The sequence below is a fragment of the Capra hircus genome, chromosome 7 (genome assembly GCF_001704415.2).
Source record: "Capra hircus breed San Clemente chromosome 7, ASM170441v1, whole genome shotgun sequence".
Classification (NCBI taxonomy): domain Eukaryota; kingdom Metazoa; phylum Chordata; class Mammalia; order Artiodactyla; family Bovidae; genus Capra; species Capra hircus.
Window position 1 is genome coordinate 2,229,906 of NC_030814.1, and position 15,101 is coordinate 2,245,006.

The 15,101-nt window shown below is 43.7% G+C and overlaps 1 protein-coding gene across 1 annotated transcript in view; it reads left to right on the forward strand.

The window, feature by feature from the left end:
- PJA2 (praja ring finger ubiquitin ligase 2) overlaps window positions 1-13,223 on the forward strand; it is a 78,722-nt gene extending 65,499 nt beyond the window's left edge. The window contains exons 8-10 of the mRNA XM_018049984.1: window positions 6,962-7,076; window positions 7,465-7,586; window positions 10,098-13,223. Of these exons, the coding sequence (XP_017905473.1) occupies window positions 6,962-7,076; window positions 7,465-7,586; window positions 10,098-10,223 (363 nt within the window). The 3' untranslated portion in view covers window positions 10,224-13,223. The remainder of the gene's footprint in view (window positions 1-6,961; window positions 7,077-7,464; window positions 7,587-10,097) is intronic.

Sequence of the window (15,101 nt, forward strand, 5' to 3'; positions counted from 1 at the left end):
GGCTGCGTGTGTGTGTACCCGACTGTTTCTGACTCTGTGGCCCCGTGGACTGCAGCCCGCCCGGCTCCTCCATCCATGTGATTTCCCAGGCAAGAATCCTGGAGTGGGTTGCCCTGCCCTTCTCCAGGGGATCTTCCTGACCCAGGGATCGAACCCGCTTCTCCTGTGTCTCTTCACTGTGCCTCATGGGAGGCCCGAGTAAAGTGAGTTCAGAAGAATATAGGAATAGCAGGTTTAAGGGGTAGCCTTAGGGCTCAGATGAAGCACTCTGCCTCTCTGCCCACAGGGTTAGGATGCAGACGGTGCTGAAGAGGACGCAGCCGTGGTTCTTAGACAAGTGTTTGTACTGCTAGGCTGGCAGAACTTGCTGGAAATATGCCCTCTGGTTTTTGGCAAAAATCTGGCTTTGGAGTGCTGGAGAGGCTGTCCCCAGGGAAGTGGCTAACTGGAAGCACTCCTACGATGAAGCCACCCAAGATGGGTGCCGGGGAGGCTGCTGGCTCCTCACCCTGCCGCTGTGAGGCACGGGGGAGAGTGCGTGTGCTTCTCGAGCCAGATGCTAGGGAAGCCGCTCACTGGAGGCCCTGTGGGTAGAGACAGGAAGGCTTCCTCCCCGCAGGGGGCAAGGCCGCTGGAACCAAGCAGCAGGCCTTCCCTCCGGTCTCTCCAGCGCCCTCTACTGCCTGAGCCTGCGGCAGAGGAAGGACGCCTAACAGGCCCAGACCCGTTCCACAGCCTGGAAGGAAGGCGCATTTGGCGCTGAGAGGCAGGGGCCCTGCCGCTGGCGCACTGGGCTGCTGTCTGCAGGTCTGTCTGCAAGTCCAGCGTCAGACTGGGGTTCGGGGTTAATAACCGTGTTTATTAACTTCTACAGAAAACCTGTCTTTGCCATTTCCTTTTTCAGTCCTGACTTTGCTTTGGCCCTATGCTCTGTTGTAAGTCTTCTCAAATTCTTTTTGGAAAGATGGTTGTTGAAATATCTAGGCTAGATTATGAGGAGTATACAAAAGACTGTGTTTACCATCCACGGCAACACAGTGTTAACCATCAGGCAGAATCCTATTCCTACCTAGAAAGCCTAGTTTATTTTGTATTGTGGTAACAGGCATGTAATGTGAAATTTACCATTCTAATAATTTTTAAGTAAATGGTTAAGGGGCATTAAGTACATAAACAGGAACCACATCCCTCCTCTTCTCATTCTGTGGCAGCCTTCATTCTCCTGTCTGTCCTATGGATTTTACTGCTTTAGGTACCTCGTATCAGTGCAGTGCAGTCGCTCAGTCATGTCCGACTCTCTGCAACCCCATGAATCACAGCACGCCAGGCCTCCCTGTCCATCACCATCTCCCGGAGTTCACTCAGACTCACGTCTATCGAGTCCGTGATGCCATCCAGCCATCTCATCCTCGGTCGTCCCCTTCTCCTCCTGCCCCCAATCCCTCCCAACATCAGAGTCTTTTCCAGTGAGTCAACTCTTCGCATGAGGTGGCCAAAGTACTGGAGCTTCAGCTTTAGCATCATTCCTTCCAAAGAAATCCCAGGGCTGATCTCCTTCAGAATGGACTGGTTGGATCTCCTTGCAGTCCAAGGGACTCTCAAGAGTCTTCTCCAACACCACAGTTCAAACGCATCAATTCTTCGGCACTCAGCCTTCTTCACAGTCCAACTCTCACATCCATACATGACCACTGGAAAAACCATAGCCTTGACTAGACGGACCTTAGTCGGCAAAGTAATGTCTCTGCTTTCGAATATGCTGTCTAGGTTGGTCATAACTTTTCTTCCAAGAAGTAAGCATCTTTTAATTTCATGGCTGTAATCACCATCTGCAGTGATGTTGGAGCCCCGCGTAATAAACTCTGACAGTGTTTCCACTGTTTCCCCATCTATTTCCCATGAAGTGATGGGACCAGATGCCATGATCTTCGTTTTCTGAATGTTGAGCTTTAAGCCAACTTTTTCACTCTCCACTTTCACTTTCATCAAGAGGCTTTTTAGTTCCTCTTCACTTTCTGCCATAAGGGTGGTATCATCTGCATAGCTGAGGTTATTGATATTTCTTCCTGCAATCTTGATTCCAGCTTGTGTTTCTTCCAGTCCAGCCTTTCTCATGATGTACTCTGCATATAAGTTAAATAAGCAGGGTGACAATATACAGCCTTGACGTACTCCTTTTCCTATTTGGAACCAGTCTGTTGTTCCATGTCCAGTGCTAACTGTTGCTTCCTGACCTGCGTACAGATTTCTCAAGAGGCAGGTCAGGTGGTCTAGTATTTCCATCTCTTGAAGAATTTTCCACAGTTTATTGTGATCCACACAGTCAAAGGCTTTGGCATAGTCAATAAAGCAGATGTTTTTCTGGAACTCTCTTGCTTTTTCGATGATCCAGCAGATGTTGGCAATTTGATCTCTGGTTCCTCTGCCTTTTCTAAAACCAGCTTGAACATCAGGAAGTTCACGGTTCACGTATTGCTGAAGTCTGGCTTGGAGAATTTTGAATGTTACTTTACTAGCATGTGAGAATGGTGCAACTGTGTGGTAGTTTGAGCATTCTTTTGCATTGCCTTTCTTTGGGATTGGAATGAAAACTGACGTTTTCCAGTCCTGTGGCTGGAAAAGCCATGCCCTCCTCCAGGGACCATCCTGACCCAGGGACTTGACCACTAGCACCACCTGGGAAGCCCTATGGTCCGCCTTAAACCTACACAGCCTCATATCAGGGATATAGTATTTATCCGTCTGTGATTGACCTATTTCACCTTGCACAGTGTCTTCAGTGCTCACCCTTGTTTTAGCGTGTGTCAGAACTCCCTTATTTTTCAAGGCTGAGTTGTACTCCACTGTTTGTATGTACCACATTGTTTCAGCTTTATTGGGATATAAGTGACATGTAACATTGTGTAGGTTTAAGGCAGACCGCAAGGCTTCCTAGGCGGTGCTGGTGGTAAAGTCCCTGGGTCAGGATGGTCCCTGGAGGAGGGCCTGGCAACCCACTGCAGTGTCCTCGCCTGGAGAATCCCATGGCCGGAGGAGCCTGGCGGGCTGCAGTCCACGGGGCTGCACAGAGTCTGACACGACTGAAGCGAGTTGGCACACAGGCGTACCAGGCGCACAGTGTGTCGGTTTGATACACTTGTGATTATCGCAGGAGAGTTGCTACCCTCCGTCAGCCCACGTAACTCCCGTTTCTGTCTGGTGAGAGCCCCTGAGACTCGCCCCCCTCCTGACCCGAGGCACACAGGGCGGCACTGTCGCCTCCTGACTCCAGGCACACAGGGCGGCACTGTCGCCTGCCGTCAGCTTGCCGCCCTGGATGCCAGCCCCGGCTGGCCTTGTGCCTGGAAGCCTGCTGTTTCTGCCCCTGTGCAGCAGTCTCTGCTCCGCGTCAGGCTGGCTCTTGGTGAGTGGTGTAGGGCGGCTGTTGCTCAGTCACTGAGTCGTGTCTGACTCTTCACAGCCCCTGGACTGCAGCACACCCGGCTTCCCTGTCTATTACCTTTGCCCACAGCTTGTTCAAACTCAGTCCATTGAGCCGGTGGTGCCCTCCAGCCGTCTTGTCCTCTGGCGTCCCCTTCTCCTCCCACGTTCAGTCTTGCCCAGCATCAGGGTGTTTTCCAGTGAGTCGGCTCTTCACATCAGCTGGTCAGAGTACTGGAGCTTCAGCTTCAGCATCCGTCCTTCAGTGAATATTCAGGGTTGGTTTCCCTTAGGATTGACTGGTTGGATCGCCTTGCAGTCTGCAGTACTCTCAAGAGTCTCCTCAAGCACCGCAGTCCAGAGGCGTCCGTTACTCTTAGGGATTCAGCTTTACGCACGTGATGCTCCATCTGCATGTGATGTCTCGGTCCTCCCAGTACCGCTTATTGAGGAGATTGTCCTTTCCCCATTGAGCAGTCCTGGCTCCTTCATCAGGTCCTGTATTTTCCAGGGTTTATTTCTGGGTTCTTGATTATGTTCCACTGTTGTGTGTGTCTGTATTTTTCCAGTTCCAGACTGTTTTAATCAGTATGCTTTATAGTATCAGGAAATGTGATGACTTCAGCTTTGTTCTTTGCTTTGGCTATTCACGATCAGGGTCTTTTGTGGTTCTTTACGAATTTCAATGTAAAGTTAGGTTGCGTGAATAATTCCTTTTTATTTAAATGTAGACTTTTTTTGTTATAAACTTTCCTCTTAGATCTGTTTTGCTTCATCCTGTAAGTTTTGGCATACTGAACATGTGAACAACCCATTGGTTGTTCAGAAGTGTTTTGTTTAATTCCACGTAGTTATGAATTTTCCAGTTTCTTCCTGTTGTTGGTTTTTTATTTCTCGCCATTTTGGTCAGAAACGATTGTCGGTGTGACTTCAGGGTTATCAAGCTGTCAGGACTTGCCGTGAGCCAGGCTCTAAGCTGGAAACTGCCCCGTGTGCACCCAGGAAGGGTGTGCCCTGCTGCTTGCTCCGTGGGGTGCTCTGCGTCTGCCTGTTGGGTCCGTGTCACCTACAGCAGAGCCCAAGTCCAGGGTTTCCTGTTTGTTTCCTGTCTGGGTAGTGTGTCTGCTGCTCAAAGTGAGTTACTGAACTCCCCTGATACTACCTTATTGCTGTCTAGTCTCACTTGAGGTCTGGTTTTACTTGCTCACTATGCTGAGGCCTGATCTCACTTCACGTCTGGTTTACTTGCTCACTGTGCTGAGGCTCTCCTCCTCATTGTTGCCTAGTCTCACTTGAGGTCTGTCTGTCTCACTTGCTCACTGTGCTTAGGTCTGGTCTCACTTGAGGCCTGATCTCACTTCAGGTCTGTCTTACTTGCTCACTGTGCTGAGGCCTGATCTCACTTGAGGCCTGATCTCGCTTGAGGTCTGGTCTTACTTGCTCACTGTGCTGAGGCCTGATCTCACTTGAGGCCTGATCTCGCTTGAGGTCTGGTCTTACTTGCTCACTGTGCTGAGGCTCTCCTCCTTATTGCTGCCTAGTCTCACTTGAGGTCTGTCTTACTTGCTTACTATGCTTAGGCCTGATCTCACTTGAGGTCTGGTCTCACTTCAGGTCTGGTCTCACATGCTCCCTGTGCTGAGGCCTCTGCTATTCGGTCCCTATCTTTTATGGTTGTCACACCCTCTTGATGAGTTGATTCTTCATATAATAGTCGTCTTTGTCTCTTACTAACGGTTTTTGGCTTAAAGTTTCTTTTATCTAATGCAATTTAGCTGCCCCTGCTCTTTGACTTCTCTTGAATAGAGTGTCTTTTTCCATCCCTTCACTTTGAGCCTGTGTGTGTCCTGAAAGCTGGAGTGAGTCTCTTACAGGTACGCATGGTTAGTTGAGTCGGCTTCTCTTTCTCCTTTTGCCGCTGTGTGCCTTGCTAAGAGGCATGCAGAGTAGTGGGGAGAATGGTGAGAAGCTACTAATTCTCTCACCCACTATTTTCTGGCTGTTTGGTAGGTCCCTTGTTCTTTTCTCTCTCTCCTGTTGTCTTCTTTGTGACTTGAGTACATTATCTTTTGTGTAGGTAATGTAGATGTATTATCTACACAGAAATCTAATGCAGATATTTGCTTTATGATTTCTGTGAGCTTTACATAAGACATCTTAATAGCTTATTTTTGCAGGGAACAACTTCAGTTGCATGCAAAAACCTCTGCCCTTTTATCCACCCCTTAAGTTTTTGATGTCCCAGTTTCTCTTTGTATATTGAGTATTCTTTAGCGAGTTATTGTAGTGTACTTATTTTTGATACTCTTATCCTTTAACCTTAATACTAAGTAAAACGGTTAATGTACTGCCCATATTACAGTATCAAAGTATTCTGAATTTGACCATATACTTACCTTTTCTAACCAGTTTGTTCATTCATTCATCAGTAGATATTTGGTTTATTTCTACCTTTTAGATCTTGTGAGTATAGGTCCTGTCTGCAGTCGTAATTAATCAAAAGGGCTAATCAAGCCACAAGAGGAGGAGACTGAGTCCTGCTGGATGGTCCTGTGATCTGCTGTCTTCCTGTCTTTCTTAGAAGAGTGACTCTTTCCAGACATTTGAGTCCTTAAGTAAAGTTCACAGCCAGGATCGCTGGGAGTTCGGGCACATCTCAGTGAGGTCACAGGTTTAGTCCGAGGGCACCACAGAGGCGTGAGGCGCACGGGTGCCATGTCCCTCGGTGCGTGCAGTTAGGTGCGTGCTGTGCTGTATTAAGTGTGCGGTAGCCGCGTGCCTGAAGAAGTGTGTGCGCCTGAATGTGACAGAGCTTCCCTGCTGGAAACACTGGCCGTCATCTTAGCGCTCAGTGAGTCACGGCGACGGTGAAGTTCACTGATCCCAGATCAGCAGAACAAAGATAATAATAGAAAGTCTGAAATGGGAGGGTTGCTGAAATGGGATGCAGAGGCATGAAATGAGAAATGCTGTTGGAAAAAGGGGCACTGATAGATTTGTCTGAGGCAGGGCTGCCAGAAATCTTTGGTTCGTAAAAAGTGCCGTGTCTGCCAGGTGCAGTAAAACGAGCTGTGCCAGTGCTGGTGAGCTGGTAACGTGGGTGCCCGGACTCCATGCCAGGCGTGGACGCTGCCATTCAGGAGCGCAGTGTTTGCTTTCCTGCCTTGAGCATCTTGTGACCTTGGCCATATTTTACTTTCATGAGTTGAACCGGTCCAAAATATTACTTTCTTTCATGTGACTGATCTCACACAGAAACTCACAAGTTAGAAGAGAACCACTGTTGTGAAAATATAAGTATGGTAGTCAAATAAATGGTTATTGAGACAAAATAGATTTTTGTTGTATTTGTAAGAAATAGGTTTGTTTGTTTGTTTTCCCTGTGTTTATGATATTTTTGGTTCAGTGTGGAACCAAAGCAAAAGAAACCAGCAGGAAGAGGGGTGATGTTGGATGTGAGTTTAGATGACACCTTTAAACATGGCTTTCATCGCTGCTTAAAAAGTGTATCTAACAGAGTGTTGTGACTGTCCATTTTCAGACGGCCCTGGCACACTTAGAGTCTCTTGCAGTGGATGTGGAAGTGGCCAATCCACCAGCCAGTAAGGAGAGCATTGATGGTCTTCCAGAGACCCTTGTTCTTGAAGATCACACTGGTAAGAGCAAAGTTTATCTCGAATAAATGTGTCAGGTGGCACGTTGCGTATTCAAGTATGTTAACCAGGGCACATAGAAGACAAGAATACTGTCAGACATTTTCATTAGATTCTCTGTGAAACTCAGCTCTGACGAACTTACCTAATGGGATGTTCACGTTCATCAGGTAGCAGGTTGGGCAGATGCTCTCCAGTCAGCCTTTCTACAGAAGCAGTGTTTGTTAAATTCCGCATTGTCATGCATTCAGCAGAAATGCATTGCCAATTAATTGATCAAATCCCGGTTCTTTCATCTTCTGTAGTTAGCATTTCTGAGTTAGTGTGTTGGATTTCACCTTTATCAACACGGAGCTTTGTGGGATTGATGAGTCGCGCCATCTTTTTCCAGCTGTCGGTCAGGAGCAGTGCTGCCCGATCTGCTGCAGTGAGTACATTAAGGACGACATAGCGACGGAGCTGCCCTGCCACCATTTCTTCCACAAACCTTGTGTCTCGATTTGGCTGCAGAAGGTGAGCTGCAGGTTTACTTGTTTAGAATTGATACTTTAATAATTTCTTCTACAATGATCATGATAGTAGTGTTTAAGCCTGTTAGCTGTGTACTCAAACTATTTTTTAATTTAGTGTTAAAAATTGGTTACCTTTTAAAGATTACAGATTAACGGTAATATCAAGCTATTTTACCTTACTAAAGTGTGAGTCGCTCAGTCGTATTCATCTCTCTGTGACCTCATGGACTGTGGCCCGCCAGGCTCCTCTGTCCATAGGATTTCCCAGGCAAGAACACTGGAGTGGGTTGCCATTTCCTTCTCCAGGGGATCTTCTTACCCAGGGATTGAACCTGGTTCTCCTGCACTGCAGGCAGATTCTTTACTGTCTGAACCGTCAGGGAATCCCTTTAACTTACTAACATTTTCTAAAAAACAATGAGAGAAAATGATGTTAGGATAAAACTAGTTAGATCTTTGATTGTATTTTCTGAAATCGGATGTTTTCAAAAATACCTTAAGCCGGGAAGTCTTTGGGACTACTCAGAGTACTGTAACATTGTACAGATATTCTGCTAACATGAGACGGTCTCTCTAAAAATGAGGATAAACTAGGTCTTCCAGTGTCGCACAGGCAGCTATAGTCAATATCCTGTGAGAAACCGTAATGGAGAGTAATATGAGAAAGAACACACAGATTCGCCGTATAGTAGAAGTCAACACAGCATTCTAAATCAACTGTGCCTCAGTAAAATATTTAGAATGTAAAGTGAAAATGTGTTTGATAAATATTTAATAACCTACCAAGTACCTCTGGTGCGATTTTTATATACTGTGTTTTAATGTTCACCCAATAATTTTTAAGTATATTTGAATTACTTAAAAAAGCATTCTTTAAATCTCAGTGAACTCTGTTCTCCCATAAAGGATATTTACATGCAGTTCAGTGGAAGCTTTCCCAGCTTGGTTACTTCCGGAGACGGTGCTCTGTCTCCTCGTGACCGCTTCCTTTGATCACCTCTCTCTCACATCCACCCTCTCTGTCCTCCCTTTTCTTTCCCTTCTTTTGCTTTGGTCTTGGTCCCCTTCTACTGCCGCTTCATCTCTGTCAAAATTCGAGTTACTGTCTCTCAAATCCAGTGCAGAAGTGTTCATTATTCCTTTATAATACCCAAAGTTTCTGCCTAGGCTTTCCAGGTCTTTTGGGACCTGGTCTGTCCTTCAGATTTACTCCTCGGTACCTTTGCTCATGCCTAGCCTGGTGTGAGCATCTCCTCGCTGTAAACAGAGAGGTTCTGGGAGGTCCGGCTTGTGTTCCACCTTTTCTGTTCTCGGCATCCCTTCCGTTAAACGCCCGCAATAGTGTCAGAGCCGCAAGGAGGGCCTCGTGTGGTCTCTGATGCTGCGTGTCCCTCCTGGGTGGCGCACGCGCGCTTCCCCGCTCCATCCTGGCAGCTCGGGGACACGTTGGTGTCCTCACTCGGGTCTCCGGGTAGCTGTCACTCCCGCAAGGCTCCGCGGCCGGAGTGCTCGGCGGAGACTGGGCCCCTCTGTGTGGCTCTCCGATGTTGCTCTTCGGCTCCATCTCCGTGGCAGGTGCACAGTGCCTGTTTGCTGAATTAAGTTCTTGAGTTACGTTGTACAGTCTTGAATTGTGAATGATTTTGCCTTAACCCAAGGTCGTAGTTTCTTTATTCTCTTTCCTGTCAGGAAGCAGCATAGTGTGAAGCCTTTCCTCTGGGCAGAAGGTTCCCAAGATTCATATCTTTGTCACCTTCAAAAGCATGATTTCTTCAACCTGTTTTCTATCGGGGAGATCGCTGGGAAAAAGAAGATTTGTGAGGGGATTATCTATTGCCAGGTGGCAATCTCTGTAATGTGCCGTTGGTCCTAAAACCATGCACTCCCAGTCTAGCTGCTTTCCCTGGTCCACCTTCCCTCATTGATTTGTTTTATTATTCAGAAGGCACCTAACTCTTCTTAACTTCCTGAAAAGGAAGTATATGGCTTATAAAGAAGGGCTGCAGTCCATCTGCTCTGACGTATCTGTACCACACTAGAGTGAGGTTTTACTATGTATGTGGAAGATCCTAGGGGGCTGATTTGATGTAATAAATACGTGAATTAAGTAGGTCCCTGGTTTCTCTTAATACATACATCATAGATGCATAATAATTCACTTTAGAGGAGGACGTGCCCTGTGAGTCTAGCTCACCCTTGTGGCGCCAGTGCTAAGTGGAGAGGAGAGTAGATGCTCAGTGAATACTCACTAAAGGAAGATGAGTGACCTGTAACACACAGAACTGATGGGGAGACATTGGTCCCCTCAGGGAAGTCGAGAGTCTGACTGGGATGAGGGGAAAGCGCCTCAGAATTCTGCTTCTCTGTATTCGTGGATTGGTGTTCATTTGTTTTTACATTATTTGACTTTTTTAGGATAATGCTACTGTTCTGATACTTCATAGCAATTCAGACCTTTCCGTTTGTTGGCTGCGAACTTGCTTTTTCTCTCCCTCCATTTTTCTCTCTCCAGTCCGGGACCTGCCCCGTGTGCCGCCGTCACTTCCCACCTGCTGTGATGGAAACGCCCGCCGCTGCTTCCTCTGAGCCTGATCGTGACACCCCCCCTGCAAGTGACAGTGCTGCAGAAGCCCCCTAAACCTTCCCACTTGGATGAGATCAGTCTATCAAAGTAAATCTGCAGATTCCTTCTAAATCTGATGTGCAAATAATTATATATAAATATATTAAAAATGCTATATATAGTCTATGCCATAGTTTAGAAAGAGAGTATTAACCTTTCTAAACTTAAGTTTAGGTTTGCAGAAAGTGCTAAACGTTTTCAAGCTGAATGTTGAAGTAGTGCATCCGTTTTCTTTAGTTTAACATGTTATTAATTGTAAAGTCAAGCTTATCAGTTCATTCTCTCCAGAAGAAATAATCATCTGTGTGGCACACATTGTTGATTTTGTCTGGAGTACTGCCACTAAGTGATTACAATTAAGCTTTCCTATTTGCATCAAATGTGGAGATTGTGATTACAACAGTAGTAAAATTTGGTTTGTTGGAAATAAAAAGGAATTATAAAGCATGCTTTTTCTTTGGTCCCTTTGCTTCATCAAAACCTCTTGGTTCGTAATACTGAGTGGTTTTGTAAGAAGGTGTCTCTTCTTTCAAATTAAGGCTTTTTAGAATGCCAACCAGAACTTCCAGCTAGAGCATCGCAAAGTGCTTCTATCCTAACTGTGGTCTCTTCGCAATGGTCAGGTAGGAAATTAGTCATTATATCTGAACTGGTGGATGCGTGTAAAGTAAAGTTAGTAAAGAAAAGTACCCAATCTCCTGTGCTCAGTGCTTGGTGCAGTGAGACGAATTAGATGGCCTTATGAGATCCTTTCTGTTTGTCTAAAGTTATACTTGAAGGTCCAGAACACTCATGGCACATTTATGTAATAAATATTGGATTAGTTAAAGGTAATTTTCACTCTGTGTAGTATTTTGGAAAGTCTGAAAAAGAAAGCATGAAGTGTTTTAAAACACTCATTCTGTTGTATCCCAAAGGAAAATCTGAATCCTTAAAAAAACTAGAAAGTTAATTGTACTATCTTGTATAAAGCATCAAATTGATGGAGTACAGGACAGATTTGACCACAGCTTTTTACAACATAGCTAAACCTTCCTCTGTTATAATTTATTATTTTAAAGTATTGCTGGACAGAGATTATTCATATTACATTATCAGCCTTTGTTTCTCTGCACTAATATATTTTGGTGAAACTGTTCACCCAGAGTTAAAATGGTGTCAAATGAAGCTGCAGATGAAAAACGAATAGACTGTGTGATTCCCTCGTAACTGTGTGGACAGAACTGAGCAGGTAACACAGCTCTGGTGTTGATTTCCTTTCTATAGAAGGAAAGATGCTGACCTCAGATTCATCCTCTGAAAGAGACCTGTTCACAAGCTTTTACACAAGAGAGGAAATCAGCTTTCCTCACATTTTTTTTTTTAATGGGAAACCTGAATACAGAGTCATCTCTGTAATTATGAAACCAAACTAAGACTGCACAGCTCTCTGTTTAGGTCATCCCACCCGGTAGGCAAGTCTATATCAACATGGACATGAAATTTAACTTAGAGATGCTTTAGGTGCCAAGACCGGAAAAGGACGATGGGTCTTAGAATGCCACATTTGAGCAAGTAAAATAGTAAAGCACGTGGTGAGTGTACATCCATCAAAGTAGTACATTGATAATTTAGTTTGGACACTAAAACAGGAGTGTTTATATGGCTTCCCAAATGCAGAGTTTATGTTTTATTTGTGTAATTTCTCTGAGTATTTATATTCCATCTCTTTTCTCCATTCTTAAAAATAAATGAATTTTCACTGTTGGCACATTTGAGGCTTAAATATAAGGAACATAAAACTTGCATTCTAATTTTTGCATATATTGTAAATGTGTCCGGTATTTACAGCAAAGTACTGTGTATCCTTTTATGGGTAAAACAAAGCTGAACGTTGCATGCCTGCACTGTGGTGGCTTTGTAGTTTAGAGGTCCTGTGGGGCATCTGTGACTTCAGAAATGCTCACATTCAGGCCTTACCGTTGCATTAGGTAGCATGTTTTCCTTCTGATGTATATAAGCACTGTTGTATAAACTAATCTTTGCTTGTTTTCTACTCCGTGGTCTTTCCATACCATATTTCATTGATAATCAGTTAGTGTCAAGGGGTCAAATCAGATTAAAGTTAATTCCCTTGTGTATATTGTGGAAATTTGTGGTTAGTGTGATTTTTGTTGTTGTTATTTGTTTCCTTTAAGTAATAATGATCAGTTGTGACACTTACTGGTTAAAATGACATTGTTACAGGTTTTCTCTGTAATAAGCCACACATTATATTTAGGCAGTATAATGGGACCTTGGTTTTCTTCTAGATAGCAGCTGTCAGAAAGAAAATATTTCTTCTTTGCCTATTAAGATTTAGCTATTATCTGCCAGTTGTTAAGAGGTTTTGGTTCCAGATTCAACCAGCAGTGTTGAGAGCTGAACTTAAGAGAGCTGTTGTACTTTTTGCTTTCCATCTGTTTCCGCCCTTCGTTGTTGGCTCCCTACTGTCTATAAACAGCTGCTGTGAAGGAGAAAAGTTCAATAAGAGTTGGCTTAAAAATTCTGTAAAAAATAAAATTGAGGTTTTAGAATTGTCATTGTAACAAGCTGATATAATCTGAGGCTGACAAGGCAACTAAATTTTGAAACAGTAAAGAATATATGATGGTAAATTAGAAGTGTTAATATTACATAAAATATTGTTTCTCTTATTTCTCTATTATATGTTAAGTGACTTGACCTAATAATTTTATTTTAAGTTTTCTTCTTTCTTGTAATATGAATGCTGATATTTAAAGGTAAATCTATGTGGTTTTCTTTTGTGTTTCTTGTTTATCTCTAAGCTAACTAAGTCTTTAAGATTATTTGTGATCTGGATTTATATATAAGCTGTTAAATATATGTGAACTGTTAAAATGGAATGCAAGCTTTTCAAAAGCCCAGGTCTAAATGTAATGATTGGTTTATTGTTCTACAACCCCAGACCATCATTTTTCGTGTAAATCATAAACAATAAACAGGATATACTCAGTGGTCATTTCTAATATTTAATTGTGTAGTCATATCACTTCTATAACATAACCTCCTCGAGGATTTAGTGTTAATAGCAAAGAACACAGGTCTTAACAGGAAGTCTGGAATAGGCTTCTGAGCAAATGATTTTATAGTCCTTCCGCTGTGATCCAAGAAGGAAGAGGCTAAAAGAGAACTCGGCTGTACAGAAGTGGTTGGTGGCCTTGCAGAGGGTGAGCCACTCAGCGCCCCTGCAAGGGCTGGATTTCATTATCACGGGAGTGCCGCCCGCACGCTCCTACAGATAGCACGTGTGAAGCTAGGCAGAAAGGTCTTATTCCTTCTACGTGGCCGCCTCTTCATCTCCCCTCAGGCTTCATACTTTTCTCAGATCTTGGATGATACCTATTCTGGACCAGCTGGCATTGACTGTTTCAGTCTCTCGCGTATAATGCTAGCTTAGAACTAAACACAGTTCTGCGGTCTGACTAAAGCAGGACCCAGAAGCATCATTGCCATCGTCAAGGTGAATCTCATGTGACCGTTAGAACTAGTATATGTTGACATCATTATCATCATTACTGTCATTTTTAGGCACATGTATCACATTATTGTCTTTTGCTAAACCTCAAGGTATTGCTGGTAAGCCAGGCTGGTTCCTAATAATTACTTACACAATTTGCCATTAACCTAATTGAAGGACTACGTTCATCCTTACTAAAATTAACTTGTAAAGGTCTGTATGAACTCTTGATTCTTCTCCCAGCCTGTGTCAGTCCCAGTTTTGATGAAGTATGCCTCTGGTGTTTAGAGGCTTTCTCCAGGTTACTGATAAATACTGAACAAAACAGGATGAAATACAGGCCCTCTTCAGAATGCCACTGTGGACAGCCCTCTAGATTACCTTGACCCACCAATCAGTGCTTTGGGTACAGTTGTTGAAGCAACTACTTGTCACTTAGATGCTTACGTTTCCTAAAAGGACACTGTAAGAATAAGAAATATTGTCCTGTTTGGTTGACAGGCACTATGGAAGCAGCCTAATCTTGCTAGTATATTAAATCAAGAAAGCAAATGAAGTCACCTGGAGATGCTTCACTCTTAGTGAAAGCATGCCACCTCCTTTCCGACTGCTCACCATTGCCATCTGGTAACCTTCTCTCTAGAAATTCAGTAAATGACCAATGTCAACCTAACTTTTTTAAATTTTTGGAATCTACCATTTTTCTTCAAAAATTAATGACATTTGAATTAACGTGACCTTAACAAGCCACTTAATCACTCTGCTTCTGTTTTCTCTATAAAGTAAGGACTCTGAATTAAAGGTTCAGTACTACTTGTTTGTGCATGTGTAAAAGTGTGGAAAAAAAATGTTCTTTGTTGATGTGCAGAGTGAGGGGGAAATACAGCTGCTTTCTATCATTGTTTGATGTTAGCACTGCCTTTTAGGATTGATGAACATTTTAGCTAAAAACCTTAAAAGCATCTTAATCACTTCTTAGGAGCCCAGAGAGTTTGACATGGGAACTTTATTAAATCAAAAGACAGAAAATTAATGTCAGTTTTACTAAAAGGCTACATGCCTAGATCTGGGGTCGCAAAGAGTTGGACATGACTGAGCAGCTGAACTGAACTGTACATGCCTAGATATGGCAATTTAATCCATTTTCTTTTTAATTTATAATCATGCAGTTCTTTAGTGAATATTAGAGGGAGGCGGTCTAATGCAGGGAAAAATACTGCATTTTAGACCTTCACTGTCAGAGACATTCAGTAAGCCACCATGATTTCTTTTCCTTTGATAATAAAACAGCAATTCTTCAGATTAATTGAGAAAAGTGCATTTTTACATTCTAAGAATAGTGCCAATTTACGAGGTATTAAATATTAGACATAGTTTTAGGCTGTCTGTTTTAG